Source organism: Pecten maximus, chromosome 19, assembly GCF_902652985.1.
Source record: "Pecten maximus chromosome 19, xPecMax1.1, whole genome shotgun sequence".
In the NCBI taxonomy this organism is placed as follows: domain Eukaryota; kingdom Metazoa; phylum Mollusca; class Bivalvia; order Pectinida; family Pectinidae; genus Pecten; species Pecten maximus.
This window is the reverse complement of record NC_047033.1, coordinates 17,816,005-17,839,167: the sequence shown is the minus strand read 5'-3', so window position 1 is coordinate 17,839,167 and position 23,163 is coordinate 17,816,005. Positions and strand designations below refer to the sequence as shown.

Below are 23,163 nucleotides of genomic sequence, written 5' to 3'. Positions count from 1 at the left end.
TGACGAAAAATTGCCAATTCTGGCAAAATTAAATACATGTGTATGTAGAAAAATCTGGAAGAAAAGAAGAGGAAAAAAATCATTTCCCGAACTGGGATATTTAAGTTCCAGAAGTGTTGCATTTCGGCTCCAGAAGTGTGAAATCTAAATTGAAGCGTTACATTTCAGATCCATAAGTGTACCATTTCGGTTTCGGATGTGTGATATTTCAGTTCCTTACGAGGAATATCAGTTCCAGTTTTTGTCCCGAAATTGTGACATTACAGTTTTAGAAGTGTGACATCTCAGCTTCAGAAATGCGACATCTCAGCTTCAGACGCGTGACATTGCAGATATAGAAGTGTGACATTTCAGTTGTAGTAGTGTGACATTTCAGTTGTAGTAGTGTGACATTTCAGTTGTAGTAGTGTGACATTTCAGTTCTAGTAGTGTGACATTTTAGTTCTAGTAGTGTGACATTTCAGTTCTAGTAGTGTGACATTTCAGTTCTAGTAGTGTGACATTTCAGCTCCACACCTGACATTACAGTTCTTGTAGTGTAACATTTCAGCTCCAAGACGCGGATCCAGGAATTTGAAAGGGGGTTGGGTTGGCATAGGCGTTTTTTAAAAGTTTTCCTCATCCGAAAAGGGGGGGCTCAAGAACTTAGACATTACAGCTCCAGACGTGTTCTTTAAAACTGTGACTTTTCAGTTTCGGAAGTGTGACTTTACAGATCTAGAAGTGTGGCATTTCCTTTTCGATAATATGACATTCAAGGTTGGGAATACGATATCTCAGTTCCAGAAATGTGACATTTCAGTTGAAGGTTACATTTTAACTCCGAGAGTGTGCCATTTTCATTGTGACATTTTAGTTTCATAAGTGCGTGTCTGTCCAATGAATGTGGTAATACAATTCTTAAAGTTGGACATTTCAGCTTCGAAAGTGTGACATTTGAATTCAAGAAATATTACATTTCAACTCCAGAAATGTGTCATTTTAGGTATAGAAGTGTGACATCTCACATCCGGAAATGTGACATTTTTGTTCCAGAAGTATTATATTTCAATTCCAGAAATGCGACATATCATTTCTTGAAGTGCGGCATCTCAGCTCCAGGAATGTGACATTTCCGTCTCAGAAGTGGGACTTTTTTTACTCCAGAAGTGTTACATTTCAGTTCTAGAGACGTGACACTCAGTTCTAGAGATGTGACATTATAGTTCTAGAGATATGACATTTCAGTTCTGGAAGTGTGACATCTCAGCTAAAGAAGTGTGACATAACAGTTTCGGAAGAGTGATATTTCAGTTTTAGAAGTGTGATATGTGATCCAGAGTTTGTTGTATAATAACCTTAAAAGTTTTGCCTGTTTTTTACATAGCGTTTTTGTCGTTAATATTGAAAATGTAATAAAGATTATATGTAGTATCTTTACATTCGGGTTGTTGAAGCTTAAGAATCTTATCCCGAGGGTTGACATCCTCCTGTCTCACTCCCAAGGGGTGAATGCTAATTTTTCTCTGACGCTGTTTGGTCTCTTATGTATTTAATTAGGAGATAGTATGTTGTTTTGAGGGGCTACACTGGCGATTAGAACATGAAATTTGGTTTGAACTCGGGACCGATAGGTCGAGAGTTTAAACCAAATTTCATGTTCTAATCACCAGTATAGCCACGAAAAACAACGTACTATCCCCATTCTAACACGTTTACTATCGCATATATTTAGATACATTGTTTTACATCGCTACAAGTACGCTGTTAAGTACTATGTGACCTCCGCTAGTTACTTGTCATACTGTGGCGGATTGACCAATTAGAAAGAAGCTTTCAAAGTCGGTCAATTGGCCACGCCCATACTGGCGAGAGTTCGATCTGTATGTTGACGAAGCGGTGTATTTGGATTGTTGTGAAAGTCATGTTACAGAAGATTTAACGACATATTTGGATTTACGCAGTATGAATAACGACATGGGCGTTTTGACAAAGTCAGAGTTGATGTGTTTCTATAGGCTCAACCGTTATGTGAAAGTTGTATGCACTTGTTTCATTTCATTTCGGATTTTACTTGGATACTGAAGGCCTAAGCATAGATGCCAACACACGGACGAAATGAACGTTTCATTAATAAATGACGGTAAGAATTATGATGTTAACGATTTTTGTTAAATTTATTCAGTTATCTCATCTTTTCGATTTCTGCATTTTCGATTCCAATCTCATGGATCATCAATCATAAATGGTGCAGAGTGTTGAATTTCGGTACGAGTCGAACTCGACGCCATATTGTTTTGATTAGAAACGGGCCGTGGCTTAACAGATCATGGTTCTATCGCAGATTAGAACCTGGTCAGTAACCAATAAAAACACGCGTTGCAAACGAATCGTGTTAGAATATTGATTTGCATGGATGCAAGACAATGTCGACGTCATTGTACTGTTTCCGTGACGGCATTGTAATGTTACTATGCCAAACTATGGGACTTAGTTTTGATATTTCCTCAACCCTCTGGTAGGTTAAATAGAATCATTCGTCCCCTTAGGGGTGAGACAGGGGAATCTAAACCCGAGGGGCAGATTCTTAAGTTGCTTGCCGAGTGTTTGGCAGCTTAATTATCTTACCCCGAGGGTTGAGATTCCACTGTCTCCCTTTCATGGGAGTGAATGATTATTTGTCTCTTACGCTGTTTACTCTCTTACATTATGTATGCATCTCATATTTACGTTACATCAATGCAAGGAAATGTTGACGTGACGTGATTGAATTGTCGACGCTACGTCATCGTATTGTTGGCGTGACGGCATGGTATTGTTGACGTGACGAAATGCAATTGTTGAGAACGTGAAAAGATCACGTGTAGCTTGTCTTTTCCCTAGGGTGAGATAAGAAAATCTCACCCCAGTAAAACTGCCGATATCACTGTCCAGGGTGAGAGAAAAGGAAATCTCATACCGGTAAACTTTGGAATAACCCTGCCAAGGGTACGAGAAAATGGAATCTTTCATAAAATATATATCGGCATAAGTGTATCATTACCTGGAATAAAATCTTTCGAAAACATGGCGAGTGCTGAAATAGAAAGGATGGTATGAACCGGAGGGTTAGTACCAAACACAATACTATAAACAGTACATAGTAGAGTACATATGTATATTAAACAGGTTTCATTGGCAATTATAATTTTTTTTTATCTCTTTGCGACGTTCTTGCCAATTACAAAGTTGAAGAAAATTAGCTTTCTAATTTATTAAGCTAAAGTTAAAGATTGTAAAAACTTTATTAGACACAAAATTACAATGCTTTATAGTATGCATTTACAATAATTAGTAGAGATGGACATAATTACACAAGCAAGAACGAAGCAACAACATGTAAGAAACTAGAAAAGGACATAAATATACAGTATATATATATATATAGTATAACTATATCTAACTACAGACTACCACATTGGTATATTAGTACGTATAAATGTAATTAGTCTAAATTGGTTTTTTAGTATCAATGAAGTTTAATAAAACAATACAATACATAACACAAAAGTTATTAGTCGTTATACGAAACTAAATTGATACGTCTCCATGTTCCAAATTTAGTAGAAAATGCATCATATTTCGGGAAAAAATCGAGAAGCTGATCCGAATGCACATACATAAAGACGACTGAAGAGAGCTAACTCACACTCTCCTAAACATGGACAACTTACCTTCCTTTTGCTGCTTGGTGTTAATAGAGTAATTGCTTCTTCGTGAAACAACCGTTACTATCCAGCCGTAACAGACTGTCACTATGATGGCGGGCAGGAATACGTTGATCACAGCCTCCAGTGTGACGAATGGTCTAACCTAAAGTACAAAAAGTATCATTAGTGTGGTAACCATATTAGGCAAATACGTTAACCAGTGTGATAAACGATCTAACCTCAGTTTAGACGGTAAAATTATAAAGGTAACTAGGTTAACTACGACCTCAAGTGTGATAACTGGTATAACCTAAAATACTAAGATGTATTTTTAGCAGTAACAACGTTAAGTAAATGCATTAACTACAACATCAAGTGTGATAAATGGTCAAACAAACGGTGTCATTATGGTAATAACAATGTTAGGTAAAAACATGCATTATATTATCAAGCGTGATAAATAGTCGAAACTACAGTACAAACGGTGTCATTATAGTGATAACAAGGTTTGGTAATTACGTAAACTACAGTCTCCAGTGTGATAAAGGGCTTACTCTTTAGAACAACTAATTAACATACAATCACTAAAGTGTGGTAGCAGGATAACGACCTATACAACAATCGGTGTTATTGTAGTGTTAACAATCATTCAATAATGATAACCATTATGTAACTGTATCTAATGAGGTTTACGTACATGTATATGATAAGCTCACAACTGTTTACTATCTTAGCTACCCAGTTTCCCTATAATTGGAGGTTGTTATGTTTGCTTACCAAATACCTGGGGTATTCTGTTTCACAGTGGTTACGATTATTATACGACAACAAGTCGGAATAAATCAAGTCCTTTACTGCAACACAAGCCGCAATAACCCAGGCAATGAGTACAAGCAATCGTCGATATTTTAGTCCTCGCCTGGTGGCGGACAGAGGCTTGGCGATGGCGTACACCCGGTCAGCGCTCATAACCACTAACATGTACGTCGACGAGTACATCGCCAGCTGGTTAAGATACATGTATATCTTACAGGGGATGTAGCCAGCATACCACTGTCCGACCAGGCGTGAAATGAAAAACGGTAGGACGTAGAAAATCGCCATTGAAAAATCTGAAAAAAAAAATATTTCGATTTTTTTTTCACAAATCCATAACTATGTCATGTTGTGCCAAACAAGACTGTAAAATCAATAAAAATAACAATTACAAAACTCAAATTTTGCAACATTTTAGATAACATATACAACAAGAAATGAATAAGTCACACATTGCATTACCAGCGCATTGTTTGTATACTTCATTCAATATGTAGGATGACATATGTAAATATAACTTATATATTAAATAAAAGAAATAGTTGACACTGTAATTAAACAATATGTACAGGGAAAGAAAATGAAAAAAAAACTACTCCAAGATACATATAGTTCGTACTATTATACAAATATAATAAATTTGCAACAGACCAGTTATTGCTACCGTAAACACTGTTAAGTTGGTTCTCTACCCTACATACAGAACTGTGGTTTTCTATTATTCTATCTGCCTAAGGAATATTAAGGAAACAAGATTAAATTTCTGCAACATCATTTTTCTTTTTGTTTTATGCTTTATATTGTCGTTGCTCCCTTACGATGCCGGGACACCCGTACTCGATTTAACAAACTGCGCTCAATGACCTCGATAACATGACGATGATTTCACGGTTTAATTGGCATCTCGGCAAGTATTGAGAAAATTCTTCTGTGCCTGCACCTTTGGCGACATTGAAGAGAGAAAATTAAGAACCAATGTTGATCACCTGTTGTCATTTCAGTATTTTAACATACCTCTATTCCCTGACTAATTATCCACCCTAATAGGGATGGACCAAACAACGCATGCATATAGAGACCAACCAACCAATTGTTTTCCCATAGACTTTAGTGTTAACGTTTTGGAGTATTTCATTCAAATTCGTGAATTCAATATGACAATTATGGTTTATAACAAAAGTTTAGGGTCTGATATAACACCTAATCAAAAAAAAAGTTGGGTCCTTCAGCTCAAATTTTCTCCAGGGTAGCCATTTTGAAAATGGGCGAATTTCGCAGTAAAAATTCTCAAAAATCTTAAAATTTTACCTGTTAATTGTTATTACCTGAACTTTTGGGAAAAAAATCAATCGGACTTACGAAATTATATCAACATTTCTTATTGATAGCTACCTATCAGGCTACCTATATATTTTTTCGCTTCATAACATACTGGCCAATCAGTTGCTGTCAGATATTTTATCCTTGGCTCAACGTTCTATACACAGGGGCTGTTTCAAAAATCTATTTTTTCAATTGGTTGGTTGTTCCCTATACAATGACACACGGCAAATACACGACAGTATCACCTGCATACTCATCGTCTCCGTGACTTCTACCCCCTTTTCACTTCTGCTTCATACGACATACATTATCAACATAAATTACACGTTGGATATTATTGGACGTGAATGATAATACTTTTTAGGTCCATACTTCTGTTCACTTAATGCGACTTATGATATTAACATGTATCTTGATGTTTTGTTAACAGTGTCTTACATCCCAATGCATTTAAAATAAATGTTAACACATGACATTTTACCTGATATAGCCAAATGGAGGACGAAGAAAGACATTTTATTTCTTTTTCCTTTCCTTAGGATCAACAGGATGACAGCTCCGTTGAAATAGCACCAAGAGAGCCAATTCTACCCCAAGTATCGCCTTCTGTATTGGTACCGTCCACTGTCAATATATAAATCATCATTCCACATTAAATCGAAATAGTTTTTTTTAGACGAAGAAGTATAAAAGCATAAGCCAGAGGGAAACCCTTTTCTTCTTACTACCCTCCCACTAGCTATACCCTCCAACCACCTACCAACAAAACCCATATACCAAATTGTGCCCAGCACCATTCGGCCTGCAACACACCCTGCTAACATGTTTTGTATCATATCACCCCGCATCCATCACTACCTCTTTCCCGCCACAGCACTAAATCCACAATCTACGTATCACAACTATATAGTAAAACGTCGGAATGTGTACAGACTAGTAATGTCGGAATTGTGTGGCTCTAAGGAAAGTATGGACATTTGGTAAAGAGGACAGTACATATTATGGCAGAGAGACACCGAAGGAAGCTTACAAGCGAGGACACCAACAATAAGACACCATAACTTAAAACTAACCACTAACCACTAAAACCTAGTCCGTCGGATGGGACTTAAAACGGTGCCCCGTGTAAGAATGTTCAACTTGCATGATAAAGATCCCTCTGCGGTCTTTCGTTGAAGAGTAGGTGTGATAACGCCGGCCCAGAGGATAGGGTTTTTCTAGGCCAATATTTTATTTTTCATATTATTTAATAGGTATTTAGACGGACGTCAAAAAACTTCGATAAACCAAATTGATAGGGTAGGGTCTTCTCTCTTTTCCACTCATCTTCGATAGGGTAGGCGTAGCTGCTACTAAACAGTGCCAGATTAGGATTCATTCGGACTCGGGGAGTCGTCTCAAAAATTACCCATAATGTTATCCAAACGACTCCCTTCTCTTCTTTCCCACTCTTCCCTTTTAACTTCATACTGTACCCACTCTACTCAATTTCCTATCTGTTCTCGTCAGCTGAAAGGCCGTAAGGCCGTAATAGTTGACGTAAAACCCGTAAATAAATAAATAAATAAATAAAAGGAAACCCTGGTAGTCAGGACGACCGATTACCGATATATAATACATAATTTGCTATATACAGAAACATGGCCATCTCAAAGTGGCCATTTTGCAACCAGCCAATTTCTTTCTCAACTCCCTGGGAAGCATACAGCCGGAGTTCCCATTTCGGCGCTAACAGATAACTTTCTTGCACTGACCTACCACGAACCCATTTACAGTCGACTTGAACACAATAGAGTGCTATTAATGGGGAATTTTCCAAGGTTTTATTTTTTGTTAATTTCAAGGAATTAATTCACAAAATAAACACATAAATAAATAATAAAAGGTAATAATAACTAAGATTTGTTTTTTCAATTTAAGAGTAAAATACGGGGGGTATAGCATTTTGATTTCAAACTGCATAATAGAAACTATGAAGCATAAAACGTATTTTAACTGAATAAATACTTCCTACACTCCTGCAAACCAAGGACGATACCATATTGCTACACAGCAGTCTTAAACATCTGGCCGCACCCTCAGCAGAGCGAAATCTCCCACAGAGGATAACACTCATTAATCCAGATGCTATAAACCCAGAAATTTATTTTGCACCAATGGACCGATCACTCGCCATCAGTATCCTGATAATAGGACACCAGCCACAGCATCAGGTAGATGAAGCAATCAGCTTTTGATATTAAATGAGATAATGCTATTGACAAGGACGTTAGAGTATCAGCTTTTCTTAGTTTTGTTTGAAAATTATTGCTTCATAGAGATATTTTTTGGCTCCAGATTATCTTAAATAATATCTTAAATCTACGCAGCGTTAACAGTTAAACAACACGTTTTCCGTTACTGATAGTTTTGAGTAAGGGATAAATCCAGTCCTAATTACCCCAATCTAATTAAAATCTAGATGGTCATTATCACTACGTTACAGGAACATAACGTAGTGAGAATTACCATCTAGATTTTAATTAGATTGTAATTACCCCGTCTTATATCAGGGGTTGTGGACCCTCCTTTAATTAAAATAAAAATAAATAAATAAAAAAGTCAGTACCTTCAATAATAATTTAAGTGACAGAATGTCCGAATATATATGTAAAGGTTTCGTTCTAGGTCATGTTAAGTTGATCATGTCCACACTAAATCAGCAAATTCTGTTTTATAGTCAAATGTCATGTCGATAGACGAGGCACAATGTATCATCATGTCGATAGACGAGGGCAAAATGTATCATCATGTCGATACACGAGGGCAAAATGTATCATCATGTCGATACACGAGGGCAAAATATATCATCGTGTCGATAGACGAGGGCAAAATATATCGTGTCGATAGACGAGGGCAAAATATATCATCATCTCGATACACGAGGGCAAAATATATCATCGTGTCGATACACGAGGGCAAAATATATCATCATGTCGATACACGAGGGCAAAATATATCATGTCGATACACGAGGGCAAAATATATCATCATGTCGATACACAAGGGCACAATGTATCATCGTGTCGATACACGAGGGCAAAATATATCATCGTGTCGATAGACGAGGGCAAAATATATCATCGTGTCGATAGACGAGGGCAAAATATATCGTGTCGATAGACGAGGGCAAAATATATCATCATCTCGATACACGAGGGCAAAATATATCATCGTGTCGATACACGAGGGCAAAATATATCATCATGTCGATACACGAGGGCAAAATATATCATGTCGATACACGAGGGCAAAATATATCATCATGTCGATACACAAGGGCACAATGTATCATCGTGTCGATACACGAGGGCAAAATATATCATCGTGTCGATAGACGAGGGCAAAATATATCATCGTGTCGATAGACGAGGGCAAAATATATCATCGTGTCGATAGACGAGGGCAAAATATATCATCGTGTCGATAGACGAGGGCAAAATATATCATCATGTCGATATACGAGGGCAAAATATATCATCATGTCGATACACGAGGGCAAAATATATCATCATGTCGATATACGAGGGCTAAATATATCATCATGTCGATACACGAGGGCAAAATATATCATCGTGTCGATATACGAGGGCAAAATATATCATCGTGTCGGTGGGCACAATAGATCATAAAACTATTAGGCGAAGGGGAAATATAATAGAATCATTATGTCGATAGAGCTTGGTAAGGCATAACGGAATGAAAATAAACCAGTGCAAAATACCTTTATAATGTTATACGAGATAAAACAAATACCACAGTGTAAATAGACAGGGGCAAAACATAACACAGTGTCAACAGACAAAGGCAAAACATACCACCATGTCAATACACAAGGGCACAATATACCACAATGTAAACAGACGAGTAGAAACATCCCTAATGGCAAACTACACAATCTCAATCGAAAAAAGTCAAATATACCACAATGTCAATAGACAAGGGAAAATATACCAAAAATGTCAAAAGACAAGGGCAAAACATACCACAATGTCAAAAGACAGGGGCAAAACATACCACAATGTCAAAAGACAGGGGCAAACTATACAACATTGTCAATCGAAAAGGACAAAATATACCACAATGTCAATACACAGGGGAAAATATACCACATTTTCAATAGACAAGGGCAAAATATACCACATTGTCAAAAAACATTGGAAAATACACCACCTTGTCATAGACAAGAGCAAAATGTCTAACGCCGTCACAAAATTTTGGTTGGTTTGTTAAACATCAATATCTATGGTCACTTAAGGATGGCTCCTCTGTGTGGCAAATGTATCCGTATAGTGTGTGTATGTTTTGTTAGGCTGGTCAACGCAAGGGGACAAATAGCGTTCCAATATCATAGCAAACCACACAGACAACGGACAACAAATTAGAGACACACAGTCAAAATCTGCTCGTGCATATTCGTATTACCATATAGACAATACACACCACAGTGGCATCAACACTAGAACAAAGTCGGACCACAGTATCAATAGGACACAATGACGATAGCACAAAGAAGGTCCACAGTGTAAATAAGACACGGTGACGATAGGACAACATTACATCACATTGTCTATACAACACAATGACGATAGTACAAAGTCACACCACAGTTTCAATAGGACACAATGACGATAGGACAAATTTGCACCACAGTTTCAATAGGACACAATGACGATAGGACAAAGTAGGACCAGTGTCAATTAGACACAATGACGATAGGACAAAGTGGGACCACAGTGTTAATAGGACACAATGACGATAGGACAAAGTTGGTCCACAGTGTTAATAGGACACAATGACGATAGCACTAAGTTGGACCACAGTTTCAATAGGACACAATGACGATAGGACAAAGTTGGACCAGTGTTAATAGGATACAATGACGATAGCACAAAGTTGGACCACAGTTTCAATAGGACACAATGACGATAGGACAAATTGCATCAGTTTCAATAGGACACAATGACGATAGGACAAAGTTGGACCACAGTTTCAATAGGACACAATGACGATAGGACAAAGTTGGACCACAGTGTTAATAGGATACAATGACGATAGCACAAAGTTGGACCACAGTTTCAATAGGACACAATGACGATAGGACAAATTGCATCAGTTTCAATAGGACACAATGACGATAGGACAAAGTAGGACCACAGTGTCAATTAGACACAATGACGATAGGACAAAGTAGGACCACAGTGTTAATAGGACACAATGACGATAGGACAAAGTTGGACCACAGTGTTAATAGGACACAATGACGATAGGACAAAGTTAGACCACAGTTTCAATAGGACACAATGACGATAGGACAAATTTGCACCACAGTTTCAATTAGACACAATGACGATAGGACAAAGTAGGACCACAGTGTTAATAGGAAACAATGACGATAGGACAAAGTTGGACCCCAGTGTTAATAGGACACAATGACGATAGGACAAAGTTGGACCGGAGTGTCAATAGGACAAAATGACGATAGCACAAAGTTGGACCACATTGTAAATAGGACGCAATGACGATAGCACAAAGTTGGACCACAGTGTAAATAGGACGCAATCACGAAAGTACAAAATCGGAACGCAGTGTCGTTCGGACAAGTCCTTAAATGAACAAAACATCATACAAAAATAACTACAGCACAAACCCTTGTGTTAAATATATCCATGTATTTGGTCATTAAGGTTGTCGATAATCTTACCGTAGGACAACACCATCTGGTCTTGTTCTCCTGTACCGTTTTCTTTATCAATATAAATCAATATTACTTTGTCCTCGTTTTAATGGTATTGAAGCTAGAGTTTTCGGTTTGCATGCCACTTTTCTTAGTTGTTCTTGTTCAACCGTACATCAACGAGATGTAATGAGGGTAAACCCTAATCCCATCCATACAATGATAGCCGCACATGTGTTTATCAGTTACGTCGTACGAACAGCAACATTAAATGTTTTATGCATGACAGACTGATAACAGGTTTATCAGATGTTCGGGGAAATATATGAAATTCCCGAAGGAGAATTAAACAAACCGTTGTAGCTAACGGCGTACCACACAGATCTGATTTACAAAGCTTCAGAGGTAAGGACACTCGTAATGGAAATTGTTTCTTTTACAAACATAAGTCTTATCATTCACACAATATTGTGTGATTAACACTCAGTATGTATTCATTGCCATGCCAGATACAAATAGGATTAGGATAGCGATACTCCCAAAGAACGATCAGGTTTTAATTACATCGAAATACATTATTTTACTCAACTTTCAGTTTGAAATATAAATCATTGTGGTAATGTTGTTTGTAATTATGGTTAATACAAATCTGACATAGAAAACCAAATGCATGAAATGACAACCATCAGAAATTTTAATATTCCTTTTTTAAACATATTCAATTTTGAATATTAATATCCTCACTGTTTTAAAGACTTGCTCGAACATTATCACTTTTGTGATAAATGTTGACAAAAACAATTACACACGTTATTTTAAAAGTTGATTATATTAAGGATAGTATGGATCTTATATGACATTATACTTCCTTTTTTTCTCCATTTGTAGTCGTCAAACGTTTACAAAATACACTGCCCATCGATATACGTGTAGATATAAAATTGTATACAGATATGGTTCTATCCTATCTTTTTGTATATATCTTGCCTCATAAAATGTTTCAGGTTCCTGGAAATATTACTTCTGTTGTATCAAACTGCAAAATGTTGTGTATTGCAAAAAGTTAATGGAATCATGCAGAATCTGATTGTTCTGAAGTGGCAACTGGCACATTCCTAAAAGCACCATTAACTTGGTACTATTACCAACTCTTTCTTTCGTTCTACTTAGTCACTCAGTAAGATGTGTCGTAAGACACCCGCCTTCATTTCACTTAACACGCATGATAATGGAAGCCAGCCATTAAAACTGTGAGATTGTTGTCAATGGTTCTAACGCGTCTGTTTTCATAAGGTATGTTTTGAAGAACATTAAACTAAAGACACCTTAAATGAAAATCAGGGATGTGTTGCTCAATTCCTTCCCGTAATATTAATGATTCTGAGAAAGTTCTAGTCATCGATCGTCATGTGCTGTCTTTGTTGTCTTGTGGTTACACAATTCCATGTTGTTTGGTGGGGAAGCAAACAGCCACTACATGCTGACCCGTCAATGCGTTAATTTATCAAAGACAGTTTTGGTTAAATATGGAGAAGGATTTCATTCTACTATAACACACATTGTTTCTTTCTTAACTCCATCCGTTTATTAACATTTCCATTCGGACTTTGTTTGTATTATTCTAAGACAGAGAAGCATGTAAACGTTATCCATTTTACAACAATTACGAACAGGTTATACCGACTTATATCAATTTGGTTTGGTTTGGTTTATTTTGTTTAACGTCCTATTAACAGCTAAGGTCATTTAAGGACGGCCTCCCGTGCGTGCGACATGTGTACGTGTGGTGAGTGCGTATGTGTGTTTTGGGAGGCTGCGGTATGTTCGTGTTAAGTCTCCTTGTGATAGGCCGGAACTTTTGCCGATTTATAGTGCTATCTTACTGCCGAAGACACCCAGCAGCACACCCCACCCGGTCACATTATACTGACTCCGGCCGCCATATTTCGATTATGGATATCACTAGTTCCCATACGTTACGCCATTAATGTCACTTAAATGAACCTTAAATATTGTCACTACTGACTTACTACTTGTCACCATGGTGTAAATGTCAGTACGTTTTTATCAACTATATATATATAGGCATTTAACGGTCATCATCGAACCGTCCCACCGCCAGTGCTTACTGATAAATAGCTATAAGATATAGGCGTCCTTCTTCCTTTCAATTTACCGACTTACTAAATTCCATGCACGTTCATGATTCTAAAATTAGCCAATCACCCTGTTGTACTTTCCATATCGTTTTCAATAGAAGTATTGATAAAGGAGCCTTCAAATTAGAGCGCGGGCTAATGATAAATTTATGATTTTACGTTGTTGTTTTGACTCCATCATTGAAGCGGATCATTCTTGTTAAGGACTTAAAAATCTAAACCCCCGAAAACTAAAAAGGGTCGAAAAAAATGATACATAACTTAATAATCACACAAGAATCAATGGCATTTAATATGCTGACATCAACAGTATTTCATAGTGTTTGTAATCTGACAATATCATTCACGTGAATGAAATACATTACGATGATCCGGACAGCTCGTCCTGACATAGCTTCTTAATCCACGGCAAGTGTGCAATTGAGGAAATGAAATTGATTGCGTTGCAAATCAATCAAGGTGAATTTGGTTATCTGTATGCTGATAAAATGTTACTAAACTACTAAAGTTTAATAACAAAAAAATAACAGGGGAATGAAAGATTTGTGTACGGACTTCGTTTGCCTAATCGAGCCTGGTATTCCCAAGATAGCTGTCGCTATACTTTTCCTATTCTATAATTGCATTGTTCTATCGTTGGCTTTTCCTTTACTGCAGCCTCTCAAGGGTAACATTTTAACTCGAATTGCTTCAAAGTTACCGGGTGATAATTTGATATCTGCTCCAGCGCTTCTAATTACGATACTGCACTTCTGTAAAATATCTCCTCCCGAATGAGTTGATAGCAGTGATCGGCAAATAGCCTTGTAACGTTAGGTACATTATCTCGCCACGTTTCGGCCCCTAAATGACAAATCAGTATGAACGTCCTCTAAAAGTCGAATGGTGCTTATATATGTTTCTTTTCCAGTGCTTGCCACTGCAAGAAAGGTTTTGGATTCCGTTCCGTGGGCGAGCTGATCAAAGTGGTAACTGCTCTCTGCTTCGAATTACATATTGCTGTAAGGACAAGGTCTCATTTTTCCAGTTTAATGTGACTAGGGAGGGTGTCACACTGCCGTATCCATGTGTGGTATTTCAGTATGACAGCACGATAAAGACGGCTGTCAGTTGCCCCATCATCTGGGGACACCGTCATTAACCGACCCTTTATCGGTAATTTGACGTAAATAATTCAGAGCCAAAACAAAACCTTGTTGATCCGTGACGACTATTGGATTTGGTTTTGTTAACGTGGAACGTCTTCTGATGTTATGGTCGACATCATTATTTTATTACAAGAATGTTTCATTTTGTTATTTTAATTTATAAATGTTTTAATGATAACACATACATTTGTATGCGTAATAGCTCAATTGTCGTCCTTGTTCCTGTTTTGATAGGGTAACACAACCTGTAATTGATCCTGATTTACATGGTGGGTATCGTCGACATAGTATAATATGCTTACTGCTTATCATTCGGTACTCCTGGTCATGCTATCCTTGAGCAAAGTTTAAATGTCGCGGAATAAATCTATATTAACTTCATATTGTACAATTTTTTATTGATAATCCAATAATTTAGATTTAATTGATACGTCGTTTTTCTAAATTTTCTTTAAAAAAAATCCAGGCATGTCGTATGTATTGCATGATAAAATGTTGAAAGGTACTCTGAAGTATATTGCTTAGTAAAATTAGTCGATACTTGCTACAAGATTGTATCAGAAGGATAATGCATTCCAATATATTTTTTCGAACATACGAGATATCAAACCATCAAACAATAAATGTGATCACCACATAAATAAGTTTGCTTGGGATGCAACTATTTTCCATTTCAAAAATTGCCACGCGAGGAAAAACCACATGAAGCATCCCAGTTATTTAAACACTCTAGGACTAGATATCAAAACTTCCAAACAATCCGGAAACGAAAATAGGAAAATCGCAATCGATCTTTGGAGCTACATGTACCAAAGTATTAAATAAAGAGATGGATAGGCAGTCTTAAGTATGGTATAAGCAAATCAAATTTGAATTCTCGATTACCCACATTAGCAAAAGCCACTGAAAACAACACTTCATTGTACTTTGGTTATCACGTAAGTGTCATGGAAAACCACAACCTTACCCTCCCATTGACCTTGCAGATATAGGAAGTGACACTCACTAGTTATATATAGTGAGTAAATGTAGGAAGAATTAGTGTTGGACTAATTTACACAGCTGTGTTAATACCCAACAGCAGTTAGAGGCGATTGCTCGTATTATATTTCGGAATGACTGCCGAGCGCTTCACGTACTAATTACCCCGCTACGCAGACAATAGCAGTCGTTAACGGTTTGTAGATAAAAGTAGCCGGACAGAGGATAGCGAGTTGGCATTGATTTTTACCCCCCCCCCCCCCTTTTTTTTATCATTAACACCAGACATTCACATACTGTACGCTACTAGTTATACAAAACCTGTAATATTTTAATATGAAATACTTATACACAGTAAAATATAATATGAAATACTTGTATACACTTAGTTATAATATGAAATTGGTATACATACTTAGTTATGATATGAAATTGCTATTCACACTTAGTTATGTTTTACTTATAAACACTTAGTTATACTATATATGTTATTGTTATAGAGACTTAGTTATAATTTGGAACAGTTATACACAGTTTGGTATGGTGTCCCCTGTGTCTGAGCTACATGCGTTAAGTGAATGTGTGCTGGGAGGATGCGAAATGTTTGTCTTTGTTTCATTGTGTTGGTGTATCCCTGTCATATTATAATGACACGGGCGAACCTGTCGTCCCACTCACAAAATTCGCAGAGTCAAGTAGGAGCATCAACTGCCATTTTTAACTCTGGCATGCCTCGGCAAAGTGACAGAACTGTTTGTCTCGTATTAAGTAATTTGAATAGTGACACAGTTCAGAATATAACCATGATCTTAACTTTATGTTGAAATCCAATATAAAAAAAAGAAAATATGAAAATTATTTGTATTGGTTTGTTTCACCTGACATCCAATAAGAATTCACTAGAGGATTAAACGTATAACGATTTTGATATATACATGATGTGACTTTTGATTATCCCGAATAATGTCCACAGATATAAAATAGCGTGTAAATTGCGTTAATATTGTAATATATAATGTGAACTTAATATGTTGAGGAATTCATGATATTACCTGCAAAGGTGTGTGCTAAGGACGCAAAGACAAAGCGATAACAGCATGCTGTCAACTCATTTCATTTAAACAGTAAAATCGGATGGAATTTAAACATTCGTACTTTTTTACTCTCAACTGATGAACCATTACATCATATAAACAAAGGATCAGTTATACAAAGATCCTGTGGAAAAGTTCCAGGAAGATAGGACCAAGTGTTCCGGAAGGATTAGGATCAATACTGACATACTATAACAAATGTAGGTCAAATCCGAGTACTGCCTCGAAGCCTGTGGTTATATGTGGTATGTAACACCGTAGGCTGATAAAGTGTACATAGACATTGTATATAAATCACTACGCTTCTCAAATTATGGTAAGCTACACAGCAAAGTTTTAACTGGGCCTGTCTAGACTACCGCTCAATTGGAGAGACCAAATAATAGCACAACCAATGAAATAATTTCACTTCATAAGTATCTTTATCAAGTTGGGCAACCATACAGAAACTGATGTAAGGCTGTGCTTACATTTACATAGGTCAGCTACAAATAGAAATAGGTTCAAATTGGTGCAACATTCTTACAATAATGACAGAAAAAATGTATCATATTTAACATTTAACATGAAGCAGTAGAGATCATCATGCAGTGTGGATATTGCTGATGTATATAAATATGTTTAAAAACTATCAAATACCTATATGAATATACAACACTGAATCCTGATGTTATCGTCAGTTATTACGAAACGTCACACGGACAATTTAAACTGGCTTTATAAACCAGGACACTAGTGATCCCATGAGAACGTAGTGTAGATGTGGTCTACTTTATCTATTGTGTGTATATATATCACAGTCTGTATACATACCGTCTAATATACATCTGATATATGGTTATATTTGATGTCTTTTTAGTATTGCTTAAGTTGTTTTTTTGGTTTTCATTGTTTTAATACTGCAAGCCCATGCAATGTCATGTGTTCGTTGTCATTAGTAAATCTTGAATGTAGTGCATGGTTGTGGAAAAACAAGTTTGATTTAAATTAACTCTCCCATCAGCCATAATAGGAAAGTTGTAAAAAATATCAATATACTGTTAAGAATAGATAGTAATAAAATCTCGGTTTTGGTTTCCGGTTAATGATGTCAGCTTGTTATTTTTTGTGGTTATTTGTTTGTAAATGCTTAAAAAATATATATAATGAATGGATGGAGGCTGTGCCGAGAGTTAGGCAATAACGAATACCATCTTAGTGTGGGAGATTTCTCTCGCGTCCTCAAAGAAGAATGGTCATTTTTTTCATCAGACACTTTTAATTACGCAGGGTCCAGCTGTTCCACTATTGAAAGGAATTATTTCAATGCAACACAATGTTGGCGTATGGTCATTGAATCGCTGCCGGGAAATCATGATATTGCCGCAGTACAGTCATGCTATTTTTACAATAACGAACAATCTGTCTTGCCCAAGGGGGTGAAAGAGAGATCTTGAACAAGAAAAACGGAAGAAATTCATTATTTCAAAACTTGCCTCAACCCGGATTTGACGTAGATTTGTATGGCGAATATTGTGGACGAAGCAAAATTCACCAATTCTTCTGGAATAAAACACTAGTCTTTCGTCTTGTCTTTTTTGAAATCTCCATGCACATTTTGTTCGTGTTCCTGTTGTTGATTTAGAGTTATAATTACGGTTTCTCTTTGATATAAATGTGATACAAATTGTACGTGAATAATTCATCAGCAAGGTCAAGCAAACGCCTGCTGACAAACACAGTATTTCATCAAGAGTTATAATTATGTAAATTGCATCATTCCCGGATATCGATTATCCTCTCACCCAACTTCAGTACCACAGGAACATATGTTTTATGATAGATGACTGGACGTTGCGGTCCTTGTAATACGTATACATGGATAAGGTAATGCATTCACAAACAGTAAACACATTTATGCCCAGATTATTCTGATATCGGATTTTTTATCACATACCTATGTAATCTTACAATAGTGATACAACAAATTTCGGTGGATGTTTTCTGTCGGTTTGTATCACACATGTGTGATACAAGATGTTGTATCACCATACTAGCCGGAACTACTTTTAAGGGGAATCTGTATCTTACAACATTGATTAAAATTATAAAAACATTTTTTTTTAAATAAATGCATTTAATTACAAATAAAAATCAATTACTTGAATATTTTTAATGTACGTTTATTTCTCTTAAATACATATTGTCCTCCCGACATTTCTGTCGTCTGCTAGATCTAGTCTGTTTGAAAGCTCATAGTCTATCATCATAACATGGAACTTTCGGACGTTAACTTTGAAATTCTTCATGATAGGATATTTGATGAGGGGATAATGAGGATGGGTTTGTAAATGACGAAGAAAATCACATTGTTCCTTCACAGCAGCCCGTACAAACATCTAAACCCTCATTACCTGCGTCTTCTCTCCAAGTTATGCCTGTCCCCCCACCAACGCCCGTCCCCCAAACAATGACAACACCGTCTGATCATGTATCTACAACTGCTCCCGGGGGGATCTTGAACTGAAAACTGACGAAAACGGCCAAGAATATTTGGAATTTAATGAAATATCACCAAAAACTCGTGGATGCAATTCAACTCACCAGAGGTCATTTAATCCAAAACTTTTTGTAAATCCCGAGAATTCATCCAGATGTCCAATCAAATCATTTAAACTTTACGAGAAACACAGGCCACACGAAATGAACACTGGATAATCTCCCTTTTATCTTGCTGTCAATCACAACGAGAACGGTAAACGTTGGTTTAAAAATCAGCCAGTGGGGAAAAATAAGCTTTCTGATATGATGAAAACCAGGGCAAACAATGCCGGCTTTGTTAGAAAAAAGACCAACCAATCCCTCCGAAAAACTCTGTGCACAAAACTTTTGCATTCTGGCGTAGCACCGACGACAGTCATGCAGTTGAGTGGTCATAAAAATGTCAACAGTGTGAATAATATTTTGCAGTGGCATCCATGCAGCAGCAACGAGAAATGGGCGAACTTCTACAAAATGTCCCCGAAACATCTTTGTCAACAAAGTCTGTCCGATCGACAATTTCTCGTAGTGAAGTGGCAAAGAGAAATATCCAGAAATGAAAACCAGTTAAAAATCCAATGCCAAGGTCATCTGAAGATTGTCAAAATCTTGCCACGGGAATGTTTTCTTGGGCAAATATTACTGGCGGCGCATTTAACATTTCATTTCAAATATCTTCCCAATCTTCCTCTCAAGTTATATCTCCTCCTAGGAAATATCGTAGAATTCTACGAATCACTGACGATGACGATGACTCGGTGTGACATGTCATTTGTTTTTGTGAATGAATTGCACGCGCTGTGACGTAGTCGCTCAACGACAGCCCATCAGCTATATGTCTAGGTATGGAGAATGTGTTTGATGCCATCGATATATAGGTTTAATATGATATTTTTACTATATCCATGCTTAACTAATGCTAAATCAAATTAAATTAAACAGTATTTGTGAAGTTTGCTGCTTGAAGTAAACGATGTTGTATTTTAAATCATAATTAAATGCCGAACACTTTCACTGACAGTTGGGAGAATTTATCAACATATATCTGATTGAAAATAAATGATTTCGCATCAATTAGTGCTGTGATTTTCCTTTACATTTTCTGTTTGAAAACAGAAGGGAGTTAACCAGTACAAAAATATTGATCAAGTGTAAACTGACTAGATCTGTCAACTAGGCCTACACTTTTAATCAGTTGACGAACTCATGATGACGAGATGACGATTTTTTTTTCTTCATTGAAAACGAAAATAAAACATAGTGAAACCGCAAATGGATTCCATAATTAAGAAAAGTTGTAATTAATAAAGGTATGTGATAAAAGCAAAACCACCCATATGTGTTGATCTGTCGAGTCGGATCGCCCTCGTTTCTTGCGCGGAGGAAAAATATCACTCGTGTGCTCCGCACACTCGTGATATTTTCCTCCGCGCAAGAAACTCGGGCGATCCGACTCGACAGATCAACACATATGGGTGGTTTTGCTTATGTATATAAATGAATGATTAGAACCATAAAGATTGGTATATTCATATAGAAGAACACTAATGATGTCGATGATTAATCGTTATGCATCACCATCGAATTAGAGCCAATTCTTAGCAGAAAAAAAATCACTACAAATTCAGCTTGCTTGATGACACGTAATAGCTATCGAATATAATAATATAACAATCTTTGTGTCACAAATCTGAGGTCGATGATGTCAAACATAAGCAGGCGCTTCTTCTTCTGAAACATCTACTCACCTCTTGCACTGATTCAATTGTCTCAATACAAATAGACTTTGTGTTAATATTTTATTCGTTTTCCAATGAATTTGAGGCAGAATTACAGTTTTGTATCTTCCATTTTATTCAAAAATTGTCGTTGATCTTAATGCATCATCTGAAATGTATTTTGGAAAGTCTAATATGTTATTTATTACCTGATGTATGTAGTATTGATCATGGTATTTTACGGTTATCAAGGCTTTTTTTCTATAATTAAAGACTGGAATTCGATTGAACACACCGAGGGTAATATACATAACCAAACTGTTCATTTGTAATTAGAGACCCTTAAAAGTGCCACGTTAAAATTCATTTTTCTAGGGTCATGAAATAATTTAACTGTTATTTTCTTTGACTTAAATGTTTGGTTAGATAATCAAATGTAACGTTACTTGTCCTATTATTATCTTTAATTGACGAAGTAAAAAGTTTAGACATTTGTTATTACTTCGAGCGTGATCCTGAGGCCAGGTTTCAAAAGGATAAGCGTTGTTCGTTTCATCGATGACCTGCGCCTTTCAAATTTGTCGAATTCTAGAAATGTTGCATTTTCGAAATGAGAGTGATGACAAAGAACTAATGAGGTTATCAACAAGTATCGAACACGTGTAAGGAAATAAATCAAAATACCAATAGAAAAATGATGTCGGCCATTGCCGCTGTTTACTGTATCTCTCTTCAAAACACCGAGTTAGATTTCCCCTCAGCAGTCGATATGTGTCACGGAAACATTGAGAGCAAATTCATGAATATATAATCAACTGGTACACGTAAACACGTAGGTAATGAAAATAGGGTGTTACTAGGTAATTTCCTAGTGTGGACTCTAGACACGTAAACAATTACATGCATCTCGGGTCATTGAACGAAATATTGACAGATATGACAGTCGTTTATCAACTGTTTAGCGAATTACATGTCAATTTGTTGTGTAGCAATTTCTCATTAAAGCTGTAGTAACCCAATACTGGTGTCATTATTTTGTAAGATTATCACCCGGGAGCAAATACATCCCAGTTCTGTCCTCTACTTGTATGACTTTGTGTTATTCATATTTAAATTTGTAATTTCAGTTTTAGAATTTTTACACCAGGGATATCATCAAAATCTGTGACATCAATCTAAGGTGGATTGGACGTTGATAACAATTAATAACATAAAATCACAGTCAATAATTAAAGTAATAGGCTGTTTATATAGGAATACAATATATAAAATATACAAAAAATACATAAAATATATAAAATAATATATTTCAACGCGACCAGGAATGGAAATATTAGTCAGAATAATGCATGTTAAAGTGTAATGTGTCACGATAAGCTGTTAGTAACAGTGGTTCACTTCGTTATTAGTCGATATTTTTGTAACATAAATTGTCAATTTATCACAAGTTGTAATCAAGAATAACAGCCTTCATATCTAGTTAAAATTATATCTAGTAAAACAATTGAAAACGTAGAGCTATTTGCAAAAAAAACTAAAGCTTTCTATTTACCGTTATACAACTGAAATTTAATAGAACATGAAGTAAATGTAAGTTATAGCACTCTCAACTTCACAGAAAGGACTGCGGCATCATCCAGCTAGTATTTTCCCCCGATGTCTCCTTGGCGACTTTTGCGCGACAGTTGTTTCGTCTGCCATTTTGTTCTGTTTACAGCCCGATGATCGACCAAAGTCTTTTGTGATTGGTCGAAAATTACGGGAAATTCACTGTTATTATTTTCCATCAGTGTTATCAATTTTCTGTGTTAATTTCTCATGCAGGGTTTCGTCAGTTTCAGGTTATTATTTCGTCATCTGCTTTCTGCGAAAAATATGTTTATCACTATCGGAGCTCAAAACCCGTGGTCTGGGATATGTCTAAGAGACTGGCTTGTTATTAATGTTTATCATAAATGAACCATCGTTTAGATACCACTAAGATTATAATGGAAATGCATTCTGTGTGACAAAATTGGTA

The 23,163-nt window shown here is 36.4% G+C and overlaps 1 protein-coding gene across 3 annotated transcripts in view; it reads right to left on the bottom strand.

Moving 5' to 3' along the window:
• The window catches only part of LOC117317877 (cardioacceleratory peptide receptor-like), a 49,693-nt gene that overhangs the window by 6,642 nt on the left and 19,888 nt on the right, over positions 1 to 23,163 (bottom strand). For 2 of the 3 annotated variants that reach the window (XM_033872846.1, XM_033872844.1), the window contains exons 2-5: positions 6,289 to 6,431; positions 4,446 to 4,780; positions 3,693 to 3,831; positions 3,023 to 3,055 (exon numbers count right to left, since the gene is read on the bottom strand). In XM_033872846.1, the coding sequence (XP_033728737.1) occupies positions 3,023 to 3,055; positions 3,693 to 3,831; positions 4,446 to 4,780; positions 6,289 to 6,322 (541 nt within the window). In that variant the 5' untranslated portion in view covers positions 6,323 to 6,431. The remainder of the gene's footprint in view (positions 1 to 3,022; positions 3,056 to 3,692; positions 3,832 to 4,445; positions 4,781 to 6,288; positions 6,432 to 23,163) is intronic. The other variant, XM_033872845.1, reaches the window with a different exon arrangement.